Here is a 26,705-nt window from a genome sequence, read left to right as displayed (position 1 = left end):
GTGAACCCCACTGGGGACTAAGATGAATAGTGATAATCTCTGAATAGAGTAGTGGAACACGCTGCAGCCGCACAGTATTAGACATGAGTAAAAAAACGAATATAAAATGTATATCTATTACCATTGCTTTTTTTGTGAAGCATCAATGTCTAACAATGGGTTCAGCGGTTCGGGCTCGGAAAAAAAAGATCTCCCTCATATCAAGAATTCTTGGGAAGCTTTTATAACAATAATTATAACAACATTTACCAACAGTAACAATGTGAATTCTGTCCATTAATTCGGCAGGAAAACTTACATTCTTGGAATGAAATATCAAATGTTCATTATTCTACAAGATGTAGTTTATCTTGGTCTATTCATGCTCATACTGTCCACACGCCAACTCACTTTCCATCTTCTTTACATTTTTCAGAATTTTTCTATGATCATTGGTAATTCATCTAATTTGATACTAAAATTCCTTGAAATAACTATAAGTCCTCATTCCATACACTGGACTATTAGTCCCTGATCATTAGATGATAAATTGAGTTAAAATTGAGTCATCACAGAACAATCAAAAGTTTGTTAGAAATAGTCAACAGGGTCGCAAAAAAATATGTTGTGAAAATAAGATACACATTAGCTGCCAAAGATTTGAGAAGAATCAGATGTGAAGGTACCAGGAACCCATTATCCTCCAGCGCTATCAAATTCCAGAACTGGAGAGCCCAGACGTACAAGGTGTTCAGTGCTCAGAGACACGGCCAAGGCTGAAACCTAACCACCACTGAACAAAACACATAAGTTGAAATGTCAAGATTGGGCCAAGAAATATCTGAAGACAGATTTTTCAAAGGTTTTATGGACTGATGAGATGAGAGTGATTCTTGAGGGATAAGATGGGTGAGTACTGTGGCTGGATCAGTAACGGGCAGAGACCTTCACTTCGACTCAGACGCCAGCAATGTGTCGCCTTTGTGGCAGACTTTTCCTGAGCAGGGGCAGGTAAAGAATATAGTATCCGAGAAATGCAATATTGGGTGTATTCTTTACCTACCCTTGCTCAGGAAGAGTCTGCCACAAAGGCCTCCTGAGCTCCATTACAGCTGCACATTCATCTTTCGCCCCAGCTCTGCACTGTTAGAAATTGTACTCCTTTCCTGTCCTAGACCACAAGTTAATCTAAAATGAACATCATGATTGTTTGCAATCAACATGGATGTTGATGTTAACCTTTTCACTGCCATAGATCACCGGGAATCTTAGGGTAAGTTCACACCAGGGTTTTTTTTTTTTGCTGCAGCAAAACCTGATCTCTTCACTGGAAAGAAGCTACAGAAAAAAGGCAGATTTTCCTGTTTTTTTCTTCCGTTTTCTTGTGCAGTTTTGGCATGCTAGATTTGTCTCTTGTGCATGCTGATAAAGTTTAGTGTTAAAAAAAAAAGTCCTGTTCTGTAAAATCAGGTTTTGCCACAGAAAACGCAGTAAAACCTGATACCTGCATTTTTGGTGAATTAATTTCAATGGGTGAAAAACGCTGAAAGAAGTGACATGCTTTATTTGTGCAAAAAAACATGCAAAGCACAAAATCCTGATGACAAAAAACCAATGTGTGTGTGAGATTTCTGAAATCTCATAGGCTTTGCTGGTACTGTAAAACGCAGCTGAAAATTTGAATAAAAAAAAAAAAAGCTGCAAAATGCATAGAGTGGACTTAGCCTTAATATTAAACCTTTCATAGTGTTAGATCATCAAGGATTACATGGGCTCCAAAATGTCTTGACCAACTGAAAATGACGGTTTTGACTCCACAAAACCATCACGGTGTGTCCAGGATACAGTGAGATAAAGTGTCATTAAAAATTACGCTGAAAAATGGCACAGATTGTGACAGAATTTCCATGCAAATCTAAATTCTCTATGGTGACCAGTGTCCAATTACAATAATTTTCAGGAACTTTTCTATCTGATGAAAGTTCTTTTTGTAGAAACAGGAGTTAAAAGGAAATTTATATTTATGCAGGATTCTACAATGTTACCAGGGAAATGTATGTCAAGTTATGACAATATTCACATTAATGTATTATGTTGACATCAAATCATATCTACTAACTTGTATTGTGGTATTCAAGTAAATAAAAGCACTTTTTAGGTTTCATATTTTTTAATGAAAATTATTTTAGAAAAAATGTCACAAATACGTCTGAATTCTAAAGGTATAATAAAGAAAAAATCAAAGGAAAGTGAAAATTACATAAAGATAAAATATGAATTCAGACGATGATTATTCAAACTTATTTTACAACTTTCCATTGATGTTGGAATACCTATCTGAATCAGTATTCCTTTGTATAAAAATCTATCATCATCTTTGTCTGTTGGCTATAAGATATATAGTGCATTGAAATAGTTTACCATCATGGTTGGTCTATAATACATTATGTAACCATTACCTTCAGTGGTATTTTTATTTGAGATTTCAGGAATGTTAAAGGAACCTGTCACGTGAAAAAACGCTGCTAACCTGCAGGTTGATGGTGTTCTGAACCAGTCCGGCACCTGCACATAGAGTTGTGCTGCCAGGCGGAAATTAACTTTAGTCCTCCCAGAAGCGTTCTACCACAGGATGGCACTGGTTCATTCAGTGCTATGTGTATGGAGAGTGGTGACTGTACCCGCGTCCCTCGCACTGACTGACTGCAGGATCAGCATCAAGGCCGACTGTCATTCAGTGTAGGGGGCGCAGTTGCAGCTACTACTTCTATACACAAAGAGTTGACTGAAGCAAAGCCGACACAACCGCCGTGACTGAAACCCGAACGCTGCTGGGAGGAATAAAGGTAATTTCAGGTAGCGGGGCTCTAAGTGCAGGCGCCAAGCACGTTCAGAACACTATTAATATGCAGATTAACAGCATTTTTTCACGTGACAGATTCCCTTTAAGTTCTAAGATGTTTTCTATGATATAATCCCATATTGAAATGTAAAAAGCTGTGCACATGTAATTTCTATCATAACACAAAAACTGTCCTATCTCCCCCGCCCACACAATAATTGAAATATGTCTCTATACAGTAAAAGCTGTTAATGCCTGTGTGGGCAGAGGAAGCAGGACTCGCAGGCTGTGTGTCCTGGCAGTAAACCATATAAAACAATATGTCCTATAGCTCAGCTTCCACTCAACAGGTTGACCAAAACTGGACACCAGAAAGATCTCCTGCATACCTCACACCATACCAGTTTCAAAAATGTGGCCAATTAAGGCATTGCCCATTTTGTGACCCTAAAAAGGTGCTGCAAGTTATGGCTTTTCTCCTTGCACTGCCATCACTGAAAATCAAAGGCTTTATTTTTTTGACCTGGAAAGTCTGTTCCTCCTTTTCGTCTCCCCCTGTACATCATTGAATATCTCAAGACCACTTTCTACATCAACTGAAGAACGTTCACTTGGTAACGTAATGAGTTGGTTTACTGTCGTGTTAAAATTACAAGTATTTGAATCATTTTCTGTCCCTCTCCCATTATCATGAGTGCTGTCTTTATGCGTGATGCAATCATCGTCGGACAGCAGCAGCATAATGTCATCTTGTCCCTTCACATCAGGGCTGTGCCTCTCAATCTCACTGTCAAAAAGCTCAGGTGTAAAATGGATAGTGACATCCTCGTCGTCATCCCCAGTTATTTCGATAACCGAGCTTTCAGATTTTTCTAAGGCTGTATTATGATCAATTGTGTTGTCACGAAACAGAGGAATGACATTGCAGATATTCTCAACACATTCTCCATTACTGGTAGAAGCAGATCTGTCCAAAGTCAGTTTGTCAGAAAGGGCTGGACACCCTCCTGGAAGTTCTTCACAGTCATTCGTGGCCTCGAGATTAGTGTTCTGGTAGGGGTCTCTCCTTGTAGAAGAGGGGAGAGGAGTTGAGGTGAGGGGACTGCTGATGAAGAACGAATAGAACGACGACTTCTGCTTTGCGAGGTTACGTTTTTTTTGCTTCTCGGATTTCTCCGTCACTTCTTTTTGAGTTGGGTTTGTTTTTCGGCCTCTAGAATTTGTAAATTTAGATCTCTGGGGTCTAAAAACTGCAAAATCACCTAATGAAAAACAAAAATAGAAAAACGGTCATAACAAATAGCATCTAAAAGTATGGTCAGGCATACACAATGACTTACTAGGAGATATGCTGCCTAATTGGAAAGGCAGTGTAAGGAATAGGCAAGAATGGTTATGGTGCAAAAACTTCTACATTGTTAATCGTAGCAAAAAAGAAAGACCTTGGAGAAAGATTGCCTCATTATAAGGATTTGTTTCCGGTTAGATCAGATATAGAGAAACATACATTTTCTGACGTTTAAACCTATTAGGAATTATTAAATTAAAAACTAACTTACGATTTATAGATGAGCTCATCAATGTAAGTCAGTTACAATTATTCCAGAGGCAAATCAGTAAACAAGGGATTTGCCAGATTGGCTCCTTTTAGATCTTCTCGCCCTACTTTTTTTTAGGAGGTAACAAGCCCCACATGTAACTCCATAAAGCCATGACCCCCTTACATAACACTGATGAAGGCTGATAAGACAGAAACAAGCTGAATGTGGGATGGAATAAATGGCTCGGTGTTCATTATGCTGGATCTGTGGTATAAACCAGTGCTATCAGTGCAGCAGGCATGGAAATACCTTCTGTGTTAAAGGGAATCCGTCAATGGGTTTGTGCTATGTAAACTGAGGTCAGCATAATATAGGGTCTGAGACCCTGATTCTGGCCATGTTTCGCTTAGTGGTCTCAATGCTGTCATTTGAATTTTCTCTACTGCAGATCTAGCAGTGCTCTGAATATTGAGCCTTGTATAATGCCGCACCCCCACTAATGATTGACAGCTGTGTACACTATGCATAGGCAGAAAACTGCTAATCAGCAGTGGAGGCGGCATTACACAGAGCAGGTGAAAAGGAGGCATGAGACAGTTCTGTAGCAATAATATTCTGCTGATAAAACACTGATTTTATTGAAACAGCAACACATAGCCTAGTAAGTGAAACATCACTGGAATCAGGATCTCTGCCCCTACATTATACTGCTATTAGATTACATAGCAAAAACCTGCTGACAGATTTCCTTTAATAAAGCCACGCTTTGCTCCAAGTCACTGAATGCTAATACCATACAGTCTAAATACAAACCTTTATTTTTGCCTTTTGCATCTTCGTCAGATCCCGACTGGTCAGAACTAGAAGCAATTGTGATTACAGATGACTGAGGGGCACGAGTTGGTGTAGAAAGGATCTGTTCTGTATGATGTAAAACACTGTCAGAGGGGTGGATAGAGATGTCCAGCAATGAAGAACTGATAAAGCAATCCTTGTCGGAGGGAGAAGGTTCCTGACGACACGTGTCAGCACTGACCACACTTGGTATCTGGATCAGTTGTTGCTGGTTTGTAGAAAATGCTAACAAAGACTCCAGGGCGCTGTTAAAGGTAGAATGATGCTGGACCAGCTGCCGCACCCATTTTGACAGTCCTGCAAAACAGATTATATAGAAATCTTTCATTACATTCCCAATATAATTCTATATTTTTGTGCATTAATAGCAAGCAATCATTGTTGGCCTTTAGCTCATTACAGAAATTAACTATTAGTAGAAGGGATATGTAAATCTCTCTCTAGACCGGAGTACTTGACGAGAAGTCCCAGAAGGCTTCACTTGTTCCAAAGTAAGTTTTCTAACATCTGTTCATCCCCTTCTAACACCCCATTCCTGAAAATGCCCCTACGCCTCTATTAAAGGGAGTGGAACATCATCCGTGTAGTTACAGCTGGACAGATGACACTGCATGGGGTTCTCCTATGGGCAGGGCATTTGCAGGACAGTCTCAGGTGAGACATCAGATAGGAGTCACTTGGATCTGGTTTGTGTTAAATTGCTTTGGGTATACTTGGTAGAAAATAAAATTCCTACCTATTCCCTGCAAGATATTACAATACTGAGCTCTGGCATTACAGCACTTGACTATAAAATATGGTAAAAGCTCTGATTTCTATTACACTGTTATTCTACAACTAGATTATGGCCCGATGCTATCGCATCGGGAGGATGCGATAGCATCACACCTCTTGCCATGTTAACCCTCAACACACACACTCCTCTCACCTTTCACCATCTCCACTCACTTTTTCACTCCACATACGACCCCTTCTCTCACTCCATCTCTCATACTCACGCCGTCATCGCCGCTGCTCCACGATCCCCGACATCTTCTTCCGCCGGCGCCATCCTGGATCCAGACGTTGTCCACGCCGGCGACATGTTCTTGCGGCGACGCCATCTTGAGTATCGTGAAATCCCGCGATACTCAAGATGGCGTCGCCGGAAGAACATGTCGCCGGCGTGGACGACGTCGGGATCCAAAATGGCGTCGGCGAAATCTCGCGAGTTTTCGCCGACGCCATCCTGGATCCCGACGTCGTCCTCGCCGGCGACATGTTCTTGCGGCGACGCCATCTTGAGTATCGCGGGATTTCATCGATCCAAAATAGCGTCGCCCCAGGAACATGTCGCCGGCGTGGATGCCGTCGGGATCCAAAATGGCGTTGGCGAAATCTCGCGAGATTTCGCCGACGCCATTTTGGATCCCGGCGTCCTCCACGCCGGCGACATGTTCTTGCGGCGACGCCATCTTCAGTATTGCGGGATTTCGCCGATCCAAAATGGCGTCACCGCAAGAACATGTCGCCGGCGTGGAGGACGTCTGGATCCAGGATGGCGCCGGCGGAAGATGATGTCGGGGATCGTGGATCAGCGGCGATGACGGCGTGAGTATGAGAGACGGAGTGAGAGAAAGGGTCGTATGTGGAGTGAAAGAGTGAGTGGACGTGAGTGGATATGGTGAAAGGTGAGAGGAGTGTGTGTGTTGAGGGTTAACATGGAAAGAGGTGTGCGGTGACGTCACCAGTTACAACTGGACGGAAGTTGTTACAACCGGAAGCTGCTTAGGGCATTTATTATTATAGATGCATACTGTACACATTATTGAATAGATCTGTAGGACTTGATGAGGTTGGTGTAATTGCTCTGCAAATTCATGTCAAAATGGTGTATAATCCTCAAGTTGAGGAGTCTTGGAAGGCAGGAAAACTTTCACAAAAGATTACACTGTATTTTTCTGATTATAAGACGCACCTTTTTCCCCCAAATTTGGGGGGAAAATGGGGGTGTGTCTCATAATTCGAATATACCTTACCGCCCGCAGTGGAGCTGGGTCCCAGGGTCGTTGCTGGAGGCGACAAGAGTGGCGCGTTGCTACAAACAGCAGGCTGGGATGAGGGGGTGTTTGAAGGTGTGACACTGCGGATTTTCGGTGGTGCGGGAGCTCCGCCGACATTTTGTGAAAGCATGGGACCCCTTCACTTCCATGGTTTACATTGCAGTGGACTCAAGGAAAATGGCTGCCGGGGGCAGCACATGCACAGATGGAGATCTTGGCACCAAAATTTTGGGAGATGAGATCTCAGTGTCAAGATCTCCATCTGCGCATGCACCGCTCCCTGGCGGTCATTTTCCCAGAGTCCACCGCAAAGTAAACCATGGAAGTATGGGGGCTCCGGGCTTTCACAAAATGTTGGCAGAGCGCCCACACCACCGAACACACGCAGCGTCGCACATCCGAACACCCCTTTCTCCCAGTCTGTGGTCTGCACCATCGCCCCACTCCTGCCTCCGTCAGCAGCGACCCTAGGACCCCGCTTCACCGCAGCCATCACCCCCCGGTAAGCAGTAAGACTCTTGGATTGTAAGAAGCACCACAATTTTATTAAAAAAAGGTTGTTTTTTTATTAATATTTTTCTCCTCACAATTTGGGGTGCATCTTATAATCCGGTGCGTCTTATAAACTGCAAAATACGGTATACAGAAATTCTGACATGGATTTTGAAAGTAAGTATACCAGTCTCATCACAGATCTCCTTTAAAGATACTCAACCATTTGACAGAGGTGAAAAAACATCATTGTATACAATCAAACAATGCTGTCCTTGTTGCTGCAACCGGGCTGTAATTACTAAAGTAGACATACTGCATTTTACGTATTCATTCCTACCTAGCTTTACTACTTTTACATGTGTGATCAACCCCCTTATCTCCAATCTGACACGCGTGTAGTATGTTTTATATATTGCTGTATATTTGTTCATTCGCATGCCTCTATTGCCATCCATAAACCTTTATTTCTTTTAACTTATCAGTTCATTCTTTTTCACTACTACATCGTCATATATTGCATGTATTATTAATATCTGTGTTCAATGAATATTTACAAGCATTTGTACTACTATGATTTTACGCCAATGCAGAAGTATTTAGAACAAAATATGGCTGTGTATAATTGTGGTGCTATATAAAGTATACTTAAAATTAAGTATCCACATACTTGTGGTGTATATAAGTATATCTATTACTGTCTGTATTGCCAATGTCAACAATATTAAGCTACAGGACAAAAGAAAATTCTACGTCCCTAGTCCCAGGGCAAATTCCAGGCCTCAAGTAACAGGTATGCCCTAGCATGATACCTGATGTTGAATGGAGTACAATCCTGCTTAGCCAATAGATTTTTTAAAAGTAGAATGGAATCTGAGCTCCCCCTACTGGCCACACTCTGGAAGTGCAACAAATCCATTTTAAGGTATTTTATTATTGTTTCCATCTCATTACCTGACCTCTTGCGACTAATTTTTGGCTGCACTGGCTGAGGATTTAGGGATTTGTAAAGCAGTGCTGCCTTAATAAATTAGACATCTAAAGGGTTTAGCTGAGAAACTTAAAACAAAATCAATTACAAGATGTGACCTGTTCAACACAATAAAGGGTTGTTCCTGTGGTCAATACTGGCTGCAGAATAAATTAAATTAATGCATTCTTCCAGACATAAATACAAAGTGAAATATTAAATAGCAGCATCTGCAGTTTATTATCTCCAATTTAGTGTATTTAAAGCAAAAGCAGATAAGACCTATATGTACTGTTCACACACAGCATTCAAGGTAAGTTCCAATAAAAGTCATTAGGTCCAATTCAAAAGAACGTGTAGTGTCTGACTAATCAGTATCGGGAGTGTTCAAAATATCAGCATGGATGTTAGACAGAAATCTTCACATTTGTTGCTGGTAGAAGATGAAATATTTATTTTCCTCTTTTCTTTTAGCTCACTTGTCGGAATGTGTCTTTTATCCATCAGCTTTTGTCAGTGTTCTTATGTAAAATTTCTGCATAACTCAAAGTGCAAAAATGTTGTGGCTTTTGGCGATTTTACGCAGTTCCTGGCCAGCTCTGCCTACTTTTTCAAAAATGGTTGCAGCTTGGGCGGGACAGGATGTGGCTTGAAGTGTCCAATAAATTCATCGCGACAAAAAGTTGTATAAATTATGACGAAAATGGACTCTAGCCCCTTACTGGAGTACATTTCTGGAGGGGAGTGCGCATACCTTATTAAGAATGGTGTACAAAAATTGAATTGGCTCCTCTTCTGATTAGTAGGCTGCCATAACATCAAGCACAGGTGAGAAGAGGCGCTGGGAATATCAGAGGAGGTTTGCTATGTTATGTGCCAGCGGCCACAATCTACAGTAGTGGCCACTGGACCAGGGTCCCGCTAATCTTTTTACTCAACTCTAGTAATGATGTCAAAGTGACAGCTACCATCTTGGAAGCTAAAGAAACACATTATTCTTCACTTACCTGTTATATACTTTGGATTGCTTCGAAAACGGTCATCAACTAGTATAAGTGCACCCCAATCATTTTTATGTCGGATACATCTGAGGAAAAAAATTGCAGAACTTTAAGGCCAGCTAACAGATAAGTGGTAGAAACTAGACATTCACCATATTAAATTGAGATGTATACTAAATAGCATGAAGAAAAACAGAACTGCATACAAGGCTCTGCAGCTAAACTGGATGTAAAAGAGACAATGTAGTAAAATGGAGTATTGTGTGTAGTAGAAGTAGCTAGGTGTACTGAAACTTCATCTCAACACACAAAATCAGAGTTCTGCATTCAGGTGATAAACTTATGAAAAAATAAATTAGACTCTTAGAATGGGCATACTTGGGCAGATATGCAAATTGATATTTGCACCTTATCATCCCATATGCACTGCTGGGTGGTATAGTCCTGGAGTGCCTGACATAGATGCTAAATGTGCCTATGCAGTTACAGTGGGTACCAAAAGTATTCAGAGCCCTTTAAATTTTTCACTCTTTGTTTCATTGCAGCCATTTGGTAAAGTCAAAAAAGTTAATTTTTTTCTCATTACTGCACCCCATCTTGACTGAAAAAAACAGAAATGTAGAAATTTTTGCAAATTTATTAAAAAAGAAAAACTGAAATATCACATGGTCATAAGTATTCAGACCCTTTGCTCAGACACTCATTTAATTTGCATGCTGTCCATTTACTGGTGATTCTCCTTGAGATGGTTCTACTCCTTCATTGGAGTCCAACTGTGTTTAATTAAACTGATAGGAATTTATTTGTAAAGGCACACACCTGTCTATATAAGACCTCACAGCTCACAGTGCATGTCAGACCAAATGAGAATCATGAGGTCAAAGGACTGTCCAAGGAGCTCAGAGACAGAATTGTGGCAAGTCACAGATCTGACCAAAGTAACAAAATAATTTCTGCAGTACTCAAGGTTCCTAAGAGCACAGTGGCCTCCATAGTCCTCAAATGGAAGAAGTTTGGGACCACCAGAAGTGTTCTTAGATCTGGCCGTCCAGCCAACTGAGCAATCGTGGGAGAAAAGCCTTGGTGAGAGAGGTAAAGAAGAACCCCAAGATCACTGTGACTGAGCTCCACAGATGCAGTAGGGAGATGGGAGAAAGTTCCACAAAGTCAACTATCACTGCAGCCCTCCACCAGTCAGGCCTTTGTGGCAGAGTGGCCCGAAGGAAGCCTCTCCTTAGTGTAAGACACATGAAAGCCCACATGGAGTTTGATAAGAAAAAAAAACCCATGAAGGACTCCCAGACTTTGAGAAATAAGATTCTCTGGTCTGATGAGATGAAGATAGAACTTTTTGCTGATAATTTTAAGCGGTATGTGTGGAGAAAACCAGGCACTGCTCATCACCTGCCCAATACAATCCCAACAGTGAAACATGGTGGTGGCAGCATCATGGTATGGGGATGCTTTTCAGTTGCAGGGACAAGACAACTGGTTGCAATTGAAGGGACCATGAATGCGGCCAAGAACAGAGATATCCTGGATGAAAACCTCTTCCAGAGTTCTCTGGACTTCAGACTTGGCCGAAGGTTCACCTTCCAACAAGACAATGACCCTAAGCACACAGCTAAAATAACAAAGGAGTGACTTCAGAACAACTCTGTGACCATTCTTGACTGGCCCAGCCAGAGCCCTGACCTAAACCCAATTGAGCATCTCTGGAAAGACATGAAAATGGCTATCTACCAACGTTCACGATCCAACCTGCCGGAACTGGAGAGGATCGGCAAGGAAGGATGGCAGAGGATCCCCAAATCCAGGTGTGAAAAACTGGTTGCATCATTCCAAAGAAGACTCATGGCTGTACTAGCTCAAAAGGGTGCTTCTACTCGACCATGTAATATTTCAGTTTTTCTTTTTTAATAAATTTTCAAAAATGTCTACATTTCTGTTTTTTTCAGTCAAGATGAGGTGCAGAGTGTACATTAATGAGAAAAAAAATGAACTTTTTTGAATTTACCAAATGGCTGCAATGAAACAAACAGTGAAAAATTTAAAGGAGTGTGAATACTTTCCATACCCACTGTATATATGGAGGAGCATAGTACTACTCTATGCTACACTATCCAGTTATAAAACGTATACCATGCAGTGACCAGTCTTCACAATGGGAATATATGGGTGACAGACGTCACTGCGTGATTGGTGTCATATCAGACTTTGTAGATTAAGGAATTGAAACAAAACATTAAAAAATACTTCTAAGGGCAGAAAGACTCATTGAAAGGCCATATTATAACACACTATGTCATAATTGTTTAATAATTATTCTAACAATTGGTTCCGTTTGTGCAATAATCTTATTTTTTTGGAAATATCACATGCAGTGGAAACAGTATTTCTGGATTATTAGGTGCCAGATTAAGGGAATAACTGTTTTTTGCCTTAGAAGAATTTTTTCTGTGTGTCTTTTTTTCCCCTTATAGCCTTCCGCTATATATAAAAAAGTAAACTTTACTTTGTCGTGCCGTTTCTGCATGGCAGAGCATTTCTAGATTTTCAGGAAAGTGCCAGATTCAAGCCTTTTCTGCTTCTATTGCCGTAAATCTTTGTCGACATTTTCCTCCTAAAATCTGACCACTTTGTGTCACTGTCAGCGTATATCAGATTTTGGTGAAGGATCTCTTCAAGTAAAAGGTCACTTGTCTTTAGTGACTTTCTTTTCCTGTGCATGGCCTTTCCATGACGTTCCACCGAGAAGAAGGTGAATAAAGCTGAACTGCTATTTTTTTTTCTCTCTCTTTTTAATTTCGCAGACTTCAGAAAGCATCGCGCTGTGTTTGTGTTACTCGAGCTCCTCAAGGCCAGACGGGCACACAATGAGAAATCCAATATGCTATTTGTTAGAGTTCAGCACAACACATTTAATCGATATATGCAGGGGAGACTGAGCCGAAGTGATTTGTATTGAAGTAGTGCAGTTTGGTAGTCTCAGCCTTATACATAAATGAACAAACTGAATATTAATTATTTACTGCTGCTCGTTAATCTGGATATCATCTGCTGCATGCACTGCTGGGTGTAGCCGCCAGATCGGACTCATTATGCATCATATTTTACAGGCATTTATCATTATATACAAATTACAGAATATCAAGTGACTGTGAATTTACGATGCCTGCTTACAATGAGCAATGCCAGAATAGAAAATTAGCTTACAATTAGCCGATACATCATTATGTAGCTGAACAATAAGTAATCCATTAGAATGATAACTGATTACATAGACTCTAAACGCGGCAAGTCTCAGCCTGAGAGAACAGAAAACATGACTCCTATGAAAGGTCGGAATATGTCATTTTCTCAGTGCAATCTTGTATGACGATGCTCTGGATGCTGAGCAATCACACAGAAAGAAGGGTTTGTAAAATGTAATTAATTACTAATGATAAAAGAAAAAGTTGGTAAATAATTCTTTTAATAACTTTCTGAGAAATTATTATTATTCAGCTCTCAGAAACAACTAAATAGAATGAATATTCATGTAGCAACAACTTGTTTTCTTTCAATGGAACTTCCTTTAGGTTTTTATTCAATGCTGTGAGTCTAAAAAATGTACTAACAGTAGAATTTGTTTTAATAATTGATTAGCCTTGTCTGCCAATGACAATAGTGGGATTATGCCAACATAGTACAATATGCAGTCACTACACATGTTAAGCATGAAGTATAATAACCAGCAGATAGGGTCGAAGTTACGAAATACTCAGCACATGTTAAACACTAAATTAAGTTAATCTATAGAGGAATCTGGGGACACGTTCACATTCACTAGAAATGTATATAATTACATAGTAACACTTTTTACCTTTTTTACTTTTCTTTCCATAGGCCACTTAATAAAATATTGGTGACTATCGGAAGGAAGATTTCCTCACTACACATAACAACATGAGTTATAGATAATTTAGTGAAAAAAAAATGTATAATTGGTGGAGAAAGGTTGAACTTGATGGACTTGGGTCTTTTTTCAACCTACGTAACTATGACACAACTAGTTGCAAAATAGTAAAAGTATAAATACCATAAAAGCCAACTTAAAAGAACTTGCCTCCCCAAAGCTTGATTAAGGGCTCGGTATGCTTGGATCTCATACCACTGGCTCCCAGGTAGAAGTCCTCTAGTTTTGGAATACTGATCATTATATTTCCTTTTCAGTTCAACCTATAATGAATGGGATAAAGACAGAAATCTTAGTAAGAGAGAGTATAAATATAGCAGGAGTCAAAGACCTCAATGTTTCCCTGCTTGTAGGCTTCGCAAATACAGCTCCCACTTCCCTTGCTGAATAATTAGTCATTTGCATTACCTAACATACACGAGACACACCATGGGTTAAATGCCCAAAAGACACTTCACACAAAATCCCAAATGGGCTGCTTGTATATATTGGCATGTTTCCTGGCTGCACGGAATGTAATATTAATAAAATTCTATGACTGTTACTCATATTATTTGGAATAGCTAAGCAGACTTAACATGACGGTAATGTACTTCTATTAGCACTCAGAAGATCTGAAGCAAAAGGGTTTTTTTCTTTTCTTTTTAACCATTCAGTCCTACATGTTGACACTCTACTTTCATAGCATGCCACATTTCTAACTGAACTTGTCACACACAGAACTGACATTTCTTTTATCTATTCTGTGACACAAGGTATTGTCCAAGTTGTGTTTCCAATTCCAGAATATCTAAATTATAAGGGTAATTCTTAAGAGCCTGGAAGAGAAAATGCAAAACAGGTGAAACTGAATCCTAGACCCCAACCAGGTTACATTCTTTTAGCTCAAACAACAAAATCCATAAATTGGAGATGCGCAGAATTGCATTGCAGCGTGAATAAAGAATCATATAAGTTAATATAACTACTATGAGAAAAAAACAAAAAAGTTTACGATATCTTTTGGTCTGAGTGTTAACGTGACCATTACATTTATAGTCTTTAAGATCAGGTCCAAACTACTTTTCTTTCCACATTTAGGCCATGTGCACACGATGCAGATTTGCAGCGTTTCCGCAGCGGATTTTACCGCGCAGAAACGTTGCATATCCGCATTGTGATGTACAGTACCTTTAAAATGAATGAAAAAAAAAAAAAACGCTGTGCAGACGCTGCGGATTTTTCCGCGGTACAAAATCCGCAGCATGTTGCTTCTTTTGTGCGGTTTTCTATCTCCCCTGTTACCAAATCCGCAAGGGGAAGACCGCAATGAAAAACCGCACAAAATCCGCATGAAAACCGCGTGAAAAATGGAAGAAATCCGCAGGAAAAATGCAGGTCATTTGACCTGCGGTTTTCTTCCATTCTGCACGGAAAAATCCGCAGGGCTCAAAACTCCGTCTGCACTCAGCCTTAGACTTTTTTTTAGGAAACAAGATAAAAGGCAAAAAGGTGGAAAAAACAAAGAAAACCAAATTAAATTCACAATTAGATGGAGTAAGATATAGAGAATTAAATTCAATGATTTACGCCACAATATTACATGGAGTGCCAAATTCATCTTTTTACAATATTATATGTATACAAGAAATAAGAGATGACGCAAGACGCGTATAATCTAAATCATTAAGAGCAGGCACAAATAGATCACATGGGGTCTGCAGAGGACTAGGACCACTGAATACATCCATTCTAATATGGAAATCTACTAAATTGAATAGAACAAGTATTAAATGTATCTATTTCTCTACATATAGTTTAAGGCTTAAAATCTAGATACTAAATCAATGCTCTCATCTAAATCTATTTATAATACAGTGTTGAAAAGAAAAATTAATTTGAGAAAATTGGTGCCAGTGTTAAACACAATAAAATAAAGGCACAATATAGAGGATAAATACAGTAGGGAAATGGGTCAACTGCATAAACCGCAACATTTATTTCTTGTAAAATCAATGTGAAACAACCAAGAGAAGGATCTTAGGATAATAATTTGACATCCTCTAACTACTTTAGATGCACTGTGAAACAATGAACATAAGTGTATGTGTATAATAATAATAATAATAATAATAATAATAATAATAATAATAATAATAGCATATGCCACCTGACCATTGTGGCTCATTTCCACATGCATTTATAAAGCTCTACTGTGATAAGAAATCAGTTCTGTGATGAACAAGCAACAAATATACCACGACAATACCAGAAAGGCGAACAAGTATAAACTGGCTCTAAATCACCAGGATGCCCCAGTTCCACTAGAAGTACGCTTTGGCATGGTAACACGTTTTGACAAACATCACAAATCCCTGATTGTAAAAGTTTGAAATCTGCAAACAGAGTTTTATGGGCTTTTGAGCGAAATGCTGCGCCGGAAAGCTTTCACTCTTTTTTTTTTTTGTGGATTGCTCTTTTATACAGTGTTAACCTTTTTAAACTGACAGCTGAAGGGACATGCTTCAGGAAAAATACAGAAGACTTCTAACTGTTTCTGACAGGTAATTTTCAACGTGGGTTGGGGTAAAAAATTTTATTTTCTGCACCTATGCCCTTTCAAACCAACTGTCAAATTTACAAATTCAAACTTTCAAGCCAGACAGTAAATTGAATTTGATTCTGTAGATTTAATAGTTGCCTCAGTCAGTGAAAATGCATGTGCCAGAATGGTGCATGTTCTCGAAAGTGAAAGGTGAAAAAAAAAAGACACTCCAAAAGCTTGAACACATTGCTTGTGTGAAAGGCAAAAATATAGTATTCTGTTTGTATTCTGTAGAGATGTCTCACGTCAGCACAACGTAACTAAAGCCACAATATAAATGAAGACAGGTAGGCCTACATGTAGTACATAAAAGGTCACTAAATCGGCATAAGCTGCCTCATACATGTAATGTCTGCAAATAAACACATACATTACTTTATAGGTCTTTATTTTACAGTACGCTTTCATAACGTGAAGAAAAAAAAGTCTATTAGTATTTGGCTTGTATTAAGTTTTGGCTTCCATCATAAGCTATGAATGATAAGTGAAACAGCTACAGAAATAGGTTATTACAAATACTGTATATTTAAGTCCAACTTCTGTGTCCATAATACAGTTGTACTGTGAACATAGGGATTGCAAGTTCAGTACTTTCACAGGGGCCAATATTACGATGCTAAGGCCTCATTTACAGCGGAGGTGATATAAACACTATTTAAGTTCGTTGGTATGGTGTAACTGAGACAATGGGGCATATCATAATTCTTAGACAGTGTAAACTTAGCAAGACAATCAGAAAATGTGCCAAATTTATCACAGTGGTTCATATTGTTTGATACGTCTAGTAAATTAACACGACCTATTATTTTATGCCGGAAATGTGAGCTAAAATTTGGATGTGCGGTGTCACATTTTAGATCATGCTCCTTTCCAGCAAGACTGCACCTGCTTGTCGAACTAGGTACAGAAAACATCTAGAACACAAATATAGTGGATGTCATGAAAGACAGGTTTATGGTGCCAATTATGCTGTAATTCTGGTGCATTTAGTTATGATTCCTGTCCTCCACATGGAACAATGTATAAATGAACAATGTAAAATACCAGAAACATTTATTTATTTAAAAGAAAGTAAGCCACAAATGCTATACCAGAAAGCATGCTACCGTATATATCAAAACCGCAAACGGACATGCAGCAAAGGTAAAAGATATGTTCAAGTTAAAAATTATTTTTTAATTGTCCTAGTGCATCTAAAAGGAAAAATGAAGGCGCTTTGTAATAGGACAGAATTAAAAATGCCCTACCGTTTTGTTTATACACCTACTACACAGATTTATGTGCTTGAATAGTAACAGACAAATAATAGCTATGTAGTCTAATGTTCATATTCCCTTCTGTCTTGCTAACCTACTAAATGTATGTTACCATAAAGTCGATGACAAATGGAAGTAAACCATAAAGGTGATGACAAATGGAAGTGAACATGACTGAAGGATCAGACTATACAGATTTTTCTTTGCTGACTATGATGATGTATAATCTACAGGAACTGTAGAAACAGAACGAAACGAGCAATAGAGACAGAAGAGCTGTAGAAACAAACAAACAGAGGTGCTGCAGGAACAGACCAATAGACGAGCTGCAGAAAAGACCAATAGAGGTGCTGCCGAAACAGAATGATACAGGAGCTGTAGAAACAGACCAAGAGGTACTGCAGAAACAGACCAATAAAGGTGCTGCAGAAACAAACCAATAGAGGAGCTGCAGAAGCAGAATAATACAGGAGCTGTAGAAACAGACCAATAGAGGAGCTGCAGAAAAGACCAATAGAGGTGTTGCAGAAACAGAATGATACAGGACCTGTAGCAACAGACCAACAGAGGAGCTGCAGAAACACCAATAGAGGAGCTGCAGAAACAGAATGATACAGGAGCTGTAGAAACAGACCAATAGAGGAGCTGCAGAAAAAAACAAAGAGAGGTGCTGCAGAAACAGACCAATAGAGGAGCTGCAGAAACAGACCAATAGAGGAGCTGCAGAAACAGACCACTAAAGGAGCTGCAGAAACAGACCAATAGAGGAGCTGCAGAAACAGGATAGAGGAGCTGTAGAAATAGCCAAATGGAGGAGCTCTAGAAACAGACCGATAGAGGAACTGTAGAAACAGACCAGTAGAGGAGCTGTAGATACAGACTGATAGAGGAGCTGTAGAAAGACCAATAGAGGAGCTGCTGATACAAACTGATAGAGGAGCTGTAGAAACAAACCAATAGAGGAGCTGCAGAAATAGAATTATACAAGAGCTGTAGAAACTGACCAATTTAGGAGCTGCAGAAACAGACCAAAGAGGTACTGCACAAACAGACCAATAGATGTGCTGCAGAAACAGACCAATAGAGGTGCTGCAGAAACAGACCAATAGAGGAGCTGCAAAAACAGACCAGCAGAGGAGCTGCAGAAACAGACCAACAGAGGAGCTGCAGAAAGAGGATAGAGGAGCTGTAGAAATAGACAAACAGAGGAGCTCTAGAAACAGACTGATAGAGCTGTAGAAACAGACCAATAGAGGAGCTGTAGATACAGACTGATAGAGGAGCAGTAGAAAAAGACCAATAGAGGAGCTGTAGAAACAGACCAATAGATGAGCTGTATATACAGACTGATAGAGGAGCTGTAGAAAAAGACCAATAGAGGAGCTGTAGAAACAGACCAATAGATGAGCCGTAGATACAGACTGATAGAGGAGCAGTAGATACAGACCAATAGAGGAGCTGTAGAAACAGAACAATAGAGGAGCTGCAGAAACAGAATGATAGAGGAGCTGTAGAAATAGACGAATAGAGGAGCTGTAGAAACAGACCAAGAGGAGCTGCAGAAATCGAATGATAGAGGAGCTGTAGGAATAGACAAGCAGAGTAGCTGTAGAAATACTGATAGAAGAGCTGTAGAAATAGATGAACAGAGGAGCTGTAGATACAGACTGATAGAAGAGCAGTAGAAACAGAATGACAGAAGAGCTGTAGAAATAGACCAATGGAGGAGCTGTAGAAACAGACAGATAGAGGAGCTGAAGAACCAGAACAATGAGGAGCTGTAGAAACAAGCCAATAGGACATTTTTAATTATCACTATTTAAAAAGTTGCTTTATTTGACAAGCATTGATGCAATAAAACATTTCGGCTGCGACTGTGTACTGTAAATGGCCTTTATTACTATGGTAGAGTTAGTGTGTAATTTGGCATAACTTATTGTGATATGAAATGTGTTAACCATTTTCTTTGTGTACTACAGATAACTCTTTTGTCAGATTTATCATTGTATATAAAATAAAGAAATTAAATCCAGCTCTTGCACCTATAAACCTAGTGGGAAAGAACATTCTTCCTTATATTTGATGAGTTTCTTCTAGCTAAGTTTTATCAAAGCAGCATGCTGGTCAAGAAGTCATCTTTTAAAGAATAGTCCATTCTGAAATGTGTTTTCTGGTATTTCTGAGTCTCCTTATATTACTCAATGAAGATTCAAATGGAACAGCGACTCTGATCCTAAAAGCAGATAGGCTGGGTAAATTAGAATCTGTGGTTCTTGAGTAGGACTAGAGTCATCATTTGCACTTAGAATAGTCTGTTTACATAGCTAAATAAAAGAGACATTTACACGTTGCGCACAGAATATCCATCTAAATGTAACACATATTCAAAGACTATGATCATAAGGCAATGTACAGAATGATAAATCTCGGCTTCCATTAAACTTACCACATACTGTAAGAATAAATCCTCCTGTCTATATCATAAGTCTGTAAACCCCTATTGGCAAAGGGTTACAAACACTGCTAATTATTGCTGAGTGACAAGACAAATAAAGGTCACCAAATTTTAACTTTTCTGCTTAAATAAGCAACGTTGATGTTACATCTTGCAAAAATCATGTTTTGGCATGATAGGTCTATGTGAATTGCTGTGGGTTAAAGATTCATTAGAGCCCTGGCAAAGGTATATTAGGAAGAAAAGAAACCTCCCGTCAGATGAATGCAATCAGAATCCATTTCATTGTATAACTTCACATTAGCAGGCATCAAATAAACGCCCAATTCAAAATGACAGGTTGCATATGTGAAAAAGCCACTCTCCCCTGCTAGCAAATATCCTCAATGTGCAGCAAACCACAGGCTAGGGATTAGTTAAAATGTCAGAAGACAGCCTTTTACCTGATCATCCTTAAAAATGTACTCTTAGCTATCAGGCATGCTTTACAGACAAAGGGCTGCAGTGAGCAAGCAGCAGACGGCCTGTGGCAAGCTCTGCCATCTTGTAGCTGTCAAACAGATTTAGACTTTGATCTGTCTAGGAGGTCGTGACTACACTGTCTTCCTATTAGTTTGTGTCTCGCAATATTATACCTGATAGCCATGATGTGCTTTACGCATAATTAGGCAAATGCTGCCCGCCTGTGTACATTTCTGCATCAAGATCTACACATAGGTTTCAAAAGTTAGTACTGTGACCCAACAAATAAGAAAACGGAAGAATGTGTTTCTTTTATTAAGTTTGTGTTGGCATTCAGGTAAAGTAGTAGTATGATCAAGCTATGAAGACTACGAGCCTTTTTTTAATAAAATATAGCTTTTATTGAGCCATTTTAAAAGACAACTCCAGTACATATTTTGTCACAATAGGTGATGGTGAAGGCATTCGGGTTCACCAGGGGTCTGTTTCTTTTATTACACAACAGAGCACGTGTTACCAAAATGCTCCTTTTCTCGGTCTTTGGAGCAATCACTATACAATCATATGATATGTATTTCGACTGGTCAGCACTCTACCGAACCTGATCAAAGAGCACCATGACATACTAAATGTACAGAAAATCCTGTGCATAAGCAATGAATCACTAAAAGCAGCCCCTTTATTTTCCAGAACTCTGCATTGTGCCATTTCGGTTTCATTTCTTCTGACAATGTGTGAACAGAAAACTGGCTATTATCATTTTCCTTTTCAATAAAGTGTACTCTGTTTGGTCCAATACTATACACACATGGTCAAAATTGTGGGTACCCATCCATTAACTCCTTCTTTACCGGAGCTTTTTTCAATTTTGCGTTTTCGTTTTTCTCTCCCCTCCTTCCCAGAACCATAACTTTTTTATTTTTCCGTCGATATGTCCATGTGAGGGCTTATTTTTTGCGGGACGAGATGTACTTTTGAACGACACCATAGGTTTAACCATTTTGTGTACCAGAAAATGGGAAAAAAATTCCAAGTGCTGTGAAATTGCAAACAAAATGCAATCCCACGCTTGTTTTTTGCTTGGCTTTTTTGCTAGGTTCACTAAATGCTAAAATTGACCTGCCATTAAGATTCTCCAGGTCATTACAAGTTCATAGACACCAAACATGTCTAGGTTCCTTTTTAACTAAGTGGTGAAAAAAAATTCCAAAGTATGTAAAAAGGAAAAAAAAAAAAGTTGCCATTTTCCAAGACCTGTAGCGTCTCCATTTTTCGGGATATGGATCCTGGTGAAGACTTCCTTTTTTGCACCGAGCAGATGTTTTTATTGATACCATTTTGGTGCAGACAGGTTCTTTTTATCGCCCGTTACTGCATTTTAATGCATTGTCATGGCGACCAAAAAAATTGGTTTTGATCTTTTTTCTCGCTTCGCCGTTTAGCGACCAGGTTAATCCTCTTTTTTATTGATAGATCAGGTGATTCTGAACACGGCGATACCAAATATGTGTATGTTTGATTTTATTATCGGCTGATGCGAAAGGGGGGTGATTTGAACTTTTAGATCTATTATTTTTTTTCATATTTTTAAAAACATTTTTCTTTAACTTTTGGCATGCTTCAATAGCCTCCATGGGAGGCTAGAAGCTGCCACAACTTGATCGGCTCAGCTACATAGAGGCGATGAGCAGATCGCCTCTATGTAGCAGAATTACTGACTTGCTATGAGCACCGACCAATGGGTGGCGCTCACAGCAATCCGGCACTGACAATTATAGAGGTCTCCAGGAGACCTCCGGTTGTCATGCAGACACATCGGTGACCCGCGATCACGTGACGCGAGTCACCGATGTGCGCATTTTCGGCTCGATGGCCGGAAGCGCCATTTAAATGCCGCTGTCGCGATTCCACCCAAGGATATTTCGGGCACATGTCAGCTGTTCAAAACAGCTGACATGTTTCAGGGAAAATGTGGGCACATTGCGGGAGCCCACATCAAAGGGAGGGAGTCCGACATTGGCTTACTATTACGCCCGATGTCAGAAAGGGGTTAATAACAGAAAAATCCACAATGGTCACAGAAGTAACTTGAATCTGATAAAATTAATAATAAATAAAAAATCTATGAAAATGAACAAATGAGAGTCAGACATTGCTTTTCAACCATGCTTCCACAGAATTAAAAAAAAAAAATAATAAAAACTCATGAAATGGGCCTGGACAGAAATGATGGTACCCTTTTTTTGCAAAACCTTTAGAGGCAATCACTGCAATCAAACTGTAACTGTCAATGAGACTTCTGTACCTCTCGACAGGTATTTTCGCCCACTCCTCAAGAGCAAACTGCTCCAGTTATCTCGTGTTTGAAGGTTGCCTTTTTCAGACATGGGCATGTTAGCTCTTTCCAAAGATGCTCAATAGGATTTAGGTCAGGGCTCATAGAAGGCCACTTCAGAATAGTCCAATGTTTTCCTCTTAACCATTCTTGGGTGTTTGTAGCTGTGTGTTTTGGGTCATTATCATGTTGCAAGACCCATGACCCTGAGACCAAGCTTCCTGACTCTGGGCAGCACATTTCTCTATAGAAACCCTTGATAGTCTTGAGAGTTCATTGTACCCTGCACAGATTCTAGACACCCTGTGCCAGATTCAGCAAAGAAGCCCCAGAACATAACAGAGCCTCCTCCATGTTTCACAGTAGGGACAGTGTTATCTGCTTGATATGCTTCATTTTCCCGCCTGTGAACATAGAGCTGATGTGCCTTGCCAAAAAGTTCCATTTTTATCCCATCTGTCCATAGGACATTCTCCCAGAAGTTTTGTGGCTTGTCAACAAGTAGTTTGGCAAATTCCAGTCTAGCTTTTTTATTTTTTTTTCAACAATGGTGATCTCTTCGGTCGTCTCCCATGATGTCCACTTTGGCTCATACAACGACGGATGGTGCAATCTGACACTGATGTTCCTTGAGCTTGAAGTACACCTTTAATCTGTTTAGGAGTTTTTCTGGGTTCTTTTGTTACCATACCTATTATCTGTCTCTTTGATTTGTCATCGATTTTCCTCCTGCGGCCACGTCCAGGGAGGTTGGCTACAGTCCCATGGAGCTTAAATTTCTGAATAATATGTGCAACTGTAGTCACAGGAACATCAAGCTGCTCTTTCCTTCGCTTCCTCTGGTCCATGTTGAGTGTGATACATACCATGTCACCAAACAGCACAGTGAGTATATGTAGCCCTCTATACAGGTCCATTCGCTGAATCTAAGATTGTAGACACTTGTGATGCTAATTAGTGGACACACCTTAATTTAACATGTCCCTTTTGTCACATTATTTTCAGGGGTACCATCATTTCTGTCCAGGCCTATTTCATCAGTTTTATTTAAAAAAAAAAAAAATCTGTGAAAGCATGGTTGAAAAGCAATGTCTGACTTTCATTTGTTCATGTTCATAGATTTTTGATTTGCCATTATTTGCTGTCACCATTGTGGGTTTTTCTGTCGCTAAACGAGGGGTACCAACAATTTTGACCACGTGTGTAAGTACTGAATAAACGGTGTTGAGCACAAAGATACACACCCCACTGAAGAGAAAAAAATGGTTTCACCCAAGTCTCAATTTATTTGTATGTTTCCATGCATGTTTACTTTATAAAGAACTAAACAATTTGCTTAAACAGATGTCATGAGAGCGGACAAGACGTCTTCCACAGCTAGTCTCTATTACACTACATTCTCTGCCTCCCTTCCAGTTCTAAATACAGACAAGTTTATTCTCTACAGAAGTCTGCCTACTACAGGCTCCCACAAATCTAGACTTATACGGATGTGGTTACTTTTTTATCAGCAAATCTCCAATTGAACCTATGATAACATATTACTAGTAATTTTCTGTTGTAAGGATGTAGTCACACATTACTACATTCATTAATAAATTCTTTGACTAAATGTGTAATTGGATAAATAAAATATTACCACTATAATAGCATCATGGTAACCATCACAATAATGTACTCCTCAAGCCTAAACCATGTTTGTACCTGCTTCTTACAGCCCAAGAGAACAACTTAAAAGCCACAGTAGAAAAATCAAACCTTGTATTTTATCACTCACAAACTTGCTTCATCTTCTGCCAGAATCAGAGCTTGTACCATAAACTGCATAAAGAAAAGCCAAACTGGAGCATACAAGGAATGTGCATTAGGGGTACTGACTGCTGAATCTAGTGTAAACATTGTATCTACGGTGGGATCACGAGATACTCATTCAGTGTTATGAATTTAAAGAATGGCTTCATTTGTGGGGGATGCCCTAATAAGAAGCCGTAACTCTTTAATAGTAATTACTGCATTTTAAAATTACTATTAAATATGTTTTCTCTATAGTGCAAATTAATGATATGTTGCGTTTAGCAAACAGATTTGTGAAACCATGGTCCAGTGGCCATGTCAGTAGTTCCTGGTCGTAGGACCAGTGCACCGCAAAGCTCTACCATCGGCAGCTTACATAATGCGTCTACTGATCAGAAGGCTTGGCGTCATTACAATGTGGTGCGGTGTTGCATGCATGACATAGCAAGGCGACTACTAATCAAAAAAGGTGCGGGCGATGACGTCGGTACAAAGTGGTTTGCAGAGCTCTGATCTGGCGATGACGGACTATCGATCTGGCATCTGAATGGAAACACTGAACATAAAATAGCTTAAAATCGAACTAAAATGTAAAGCTACGATTTTGCAGTTGTGCTTTTTGTTTGAAAGCATAAGGAATGTTGTTACATTCAGAATTAAGAGCAACTCTAGTTTAAAGAATGCAATTATATGTGGTTCCTTAAAATCCTTTCCATTATTTCTGCAAGAAGCACTAATCTTTAAATAACGCAAGGAAGTTATAGGAAAAAATAATTGTATGTGACAGCCTGCTATCCAAATACTGGCTTATAGCAATTCTGTAAGAACATTTAAGTAAAAAATGAAGCATCGCTACAAATTGCTCTATCGTTTTGTGTCCACAGCTCACATGGAGACTTATGTGTACATCTAGTATTCTGTGAGACTGTGAGAAAAAGGGGAACAATAGTTACAATTCATTTCCTTTGCCTTAGAACTAGAAGTGCAGGACAGACAAGTAAAAAGTTGTTAAAAACTAAAAAGGTGTAGGACATCATCCACGTTATTTGCCGATGTTTTAATTCAAACTGCTGAATTACTGTATACCTGTAAAAAAAAAATCTTCAAAAGGCTCCGACTTCATAGTGCATGTCATAACGACACAAATGCTAATAGGCTGCACTTGAGAAATGTAATTTTCAGCGGTAGCATTGCTGGAAAGAAACAAGTGAGGCAACGCTACTATTGGGACCACCAAAACTTTTCTTCATAATGAGGTGCCGGGATAAAGTACATTTCAATGGAGACAATTGTTGACAGATGTGATTTTCTTCTGAGTAAAGCGCTTTCACACATCATTACTTCCCATCTACATCCAAATATTGATAATGAAACACAAAAATATATTATAGGATGTTCAGAGAACTAGCCAGTTCAAAGCACATTTTACAAACAGTCTTGCATAGAGATTAACTCTTCTGGGACTGAATTCCTTAGAAATGAGGTGTTCTAAGCCAATGTTTATGTAACACTTTCCATTTTTCACATCCTAGATTATCTACTGGTCTCATCACAAAACGAATATTTCACTACTAAGACATCATTATCTCCTTATTAGAAATCAGCTTATCTGATGAATGTAAAAGGTTTTTCTAAATATAACGCAGCAGAGTTTTATTTTCTTCCCTTCCCACACAGATATCTTTTGTTATTATAGCGTCATTTATTCCATGGCGCTTTACATGCGAAAAGGGGTATACATAATATAAAACAAGTACAATAATCTTAAACAATACAAGTGACTGACTGGTACAGGAGGAGAGAGGACTCTGCCCGTGAGGGGTTATTGCTTTTAGTTTTGTAAGCATTCTAATATATTTAGTTCTATTATGTAGAAAGTCACGGAAGAAATTTAACGGGTTGTCCGGTCCAAATCGGAAAGTCAGCACTCTGTGTGACTGTAGACTTACGCATCCGCCAGCACACGCACTGTGCGATGCGGGGATATGCTGTATTCTGACCAGGGACTGGAGGGTATGTATGAGTTATAAATACTCCCGGCCAATTGGTGTGGCCTCGCTCCGTACACTTGTATGGAGCGAGTCCTGACCCACTGGCTGGAAGTATGCACAGGTGCTTCTCACAAAATTAGAATATCAA

General features: G+C 39.4%; 1 protein-coding gene across 5 annotated transcripts in view; it reads right to left on the bottom strand.

Moving 5' to 3' along the window:
• Nucleotides 1–2,130: 2,130 nt before the first annotated feature.
• Nucleotides 2,131–26,705, bottom strand: part of BRIP1 (BRCA1 interacting DNA helicase 1) — a 445,923-nt gene continuing 421,348 nt past the window's right edge. For all 5 annotated transcript variants that reach the window (XM_073573186.1, XM_073573207.1, XM_073573216.1 and 2 more), the window contains 4 exons: nucleotides 13,831–13,943; nucleotides 9,729–9,808; nucleotides 5,176–5,514; nucleotides 2,131–4,083 (listed from right to left, as the gene is read on the bottom strand). In XM_073573186.1, coding sequence (XP_073429287.1) covers nucleotides 3,332–4,083; nucleotides 5,176–5,514; nucleotides 9,729–9,808; nucleotides 13,831–13,943 — 1,284 coding nt within the window. In that variant the 3' untranslated portion in view covers nucleotides 2,131–3,331. The remainder of the gene's footprint in view (nucleotides 4,084–5,175; nucleotides 5,515–9,728; nucleotides 9,809–13,830; nucleotides 13,944–26,705) is intronic.

This window comes from Dendrobates tinctorius, unplaced genomic scaffold (assembly GCF_039654945.1).
Source record: "Dendrobates tinctorius isolate UK_male_01 unplaced genomic scaffold, ASM3965494v1 ptg000007l, whole genome shotgun sequence".
Classification (NCBI taxonomy): domain Eukaryota; kingdom Metazoa; phylum Chordata; class Amphibia; order Anura; family Dendrobatidae; genus Dendrobates; species Dendrobates tinctorius.
The sequence above is the reverse complement of the archived record's forward strand: the minus strand, read 5'-3'. Positions and strand labels throughout refer to the sequence as shown.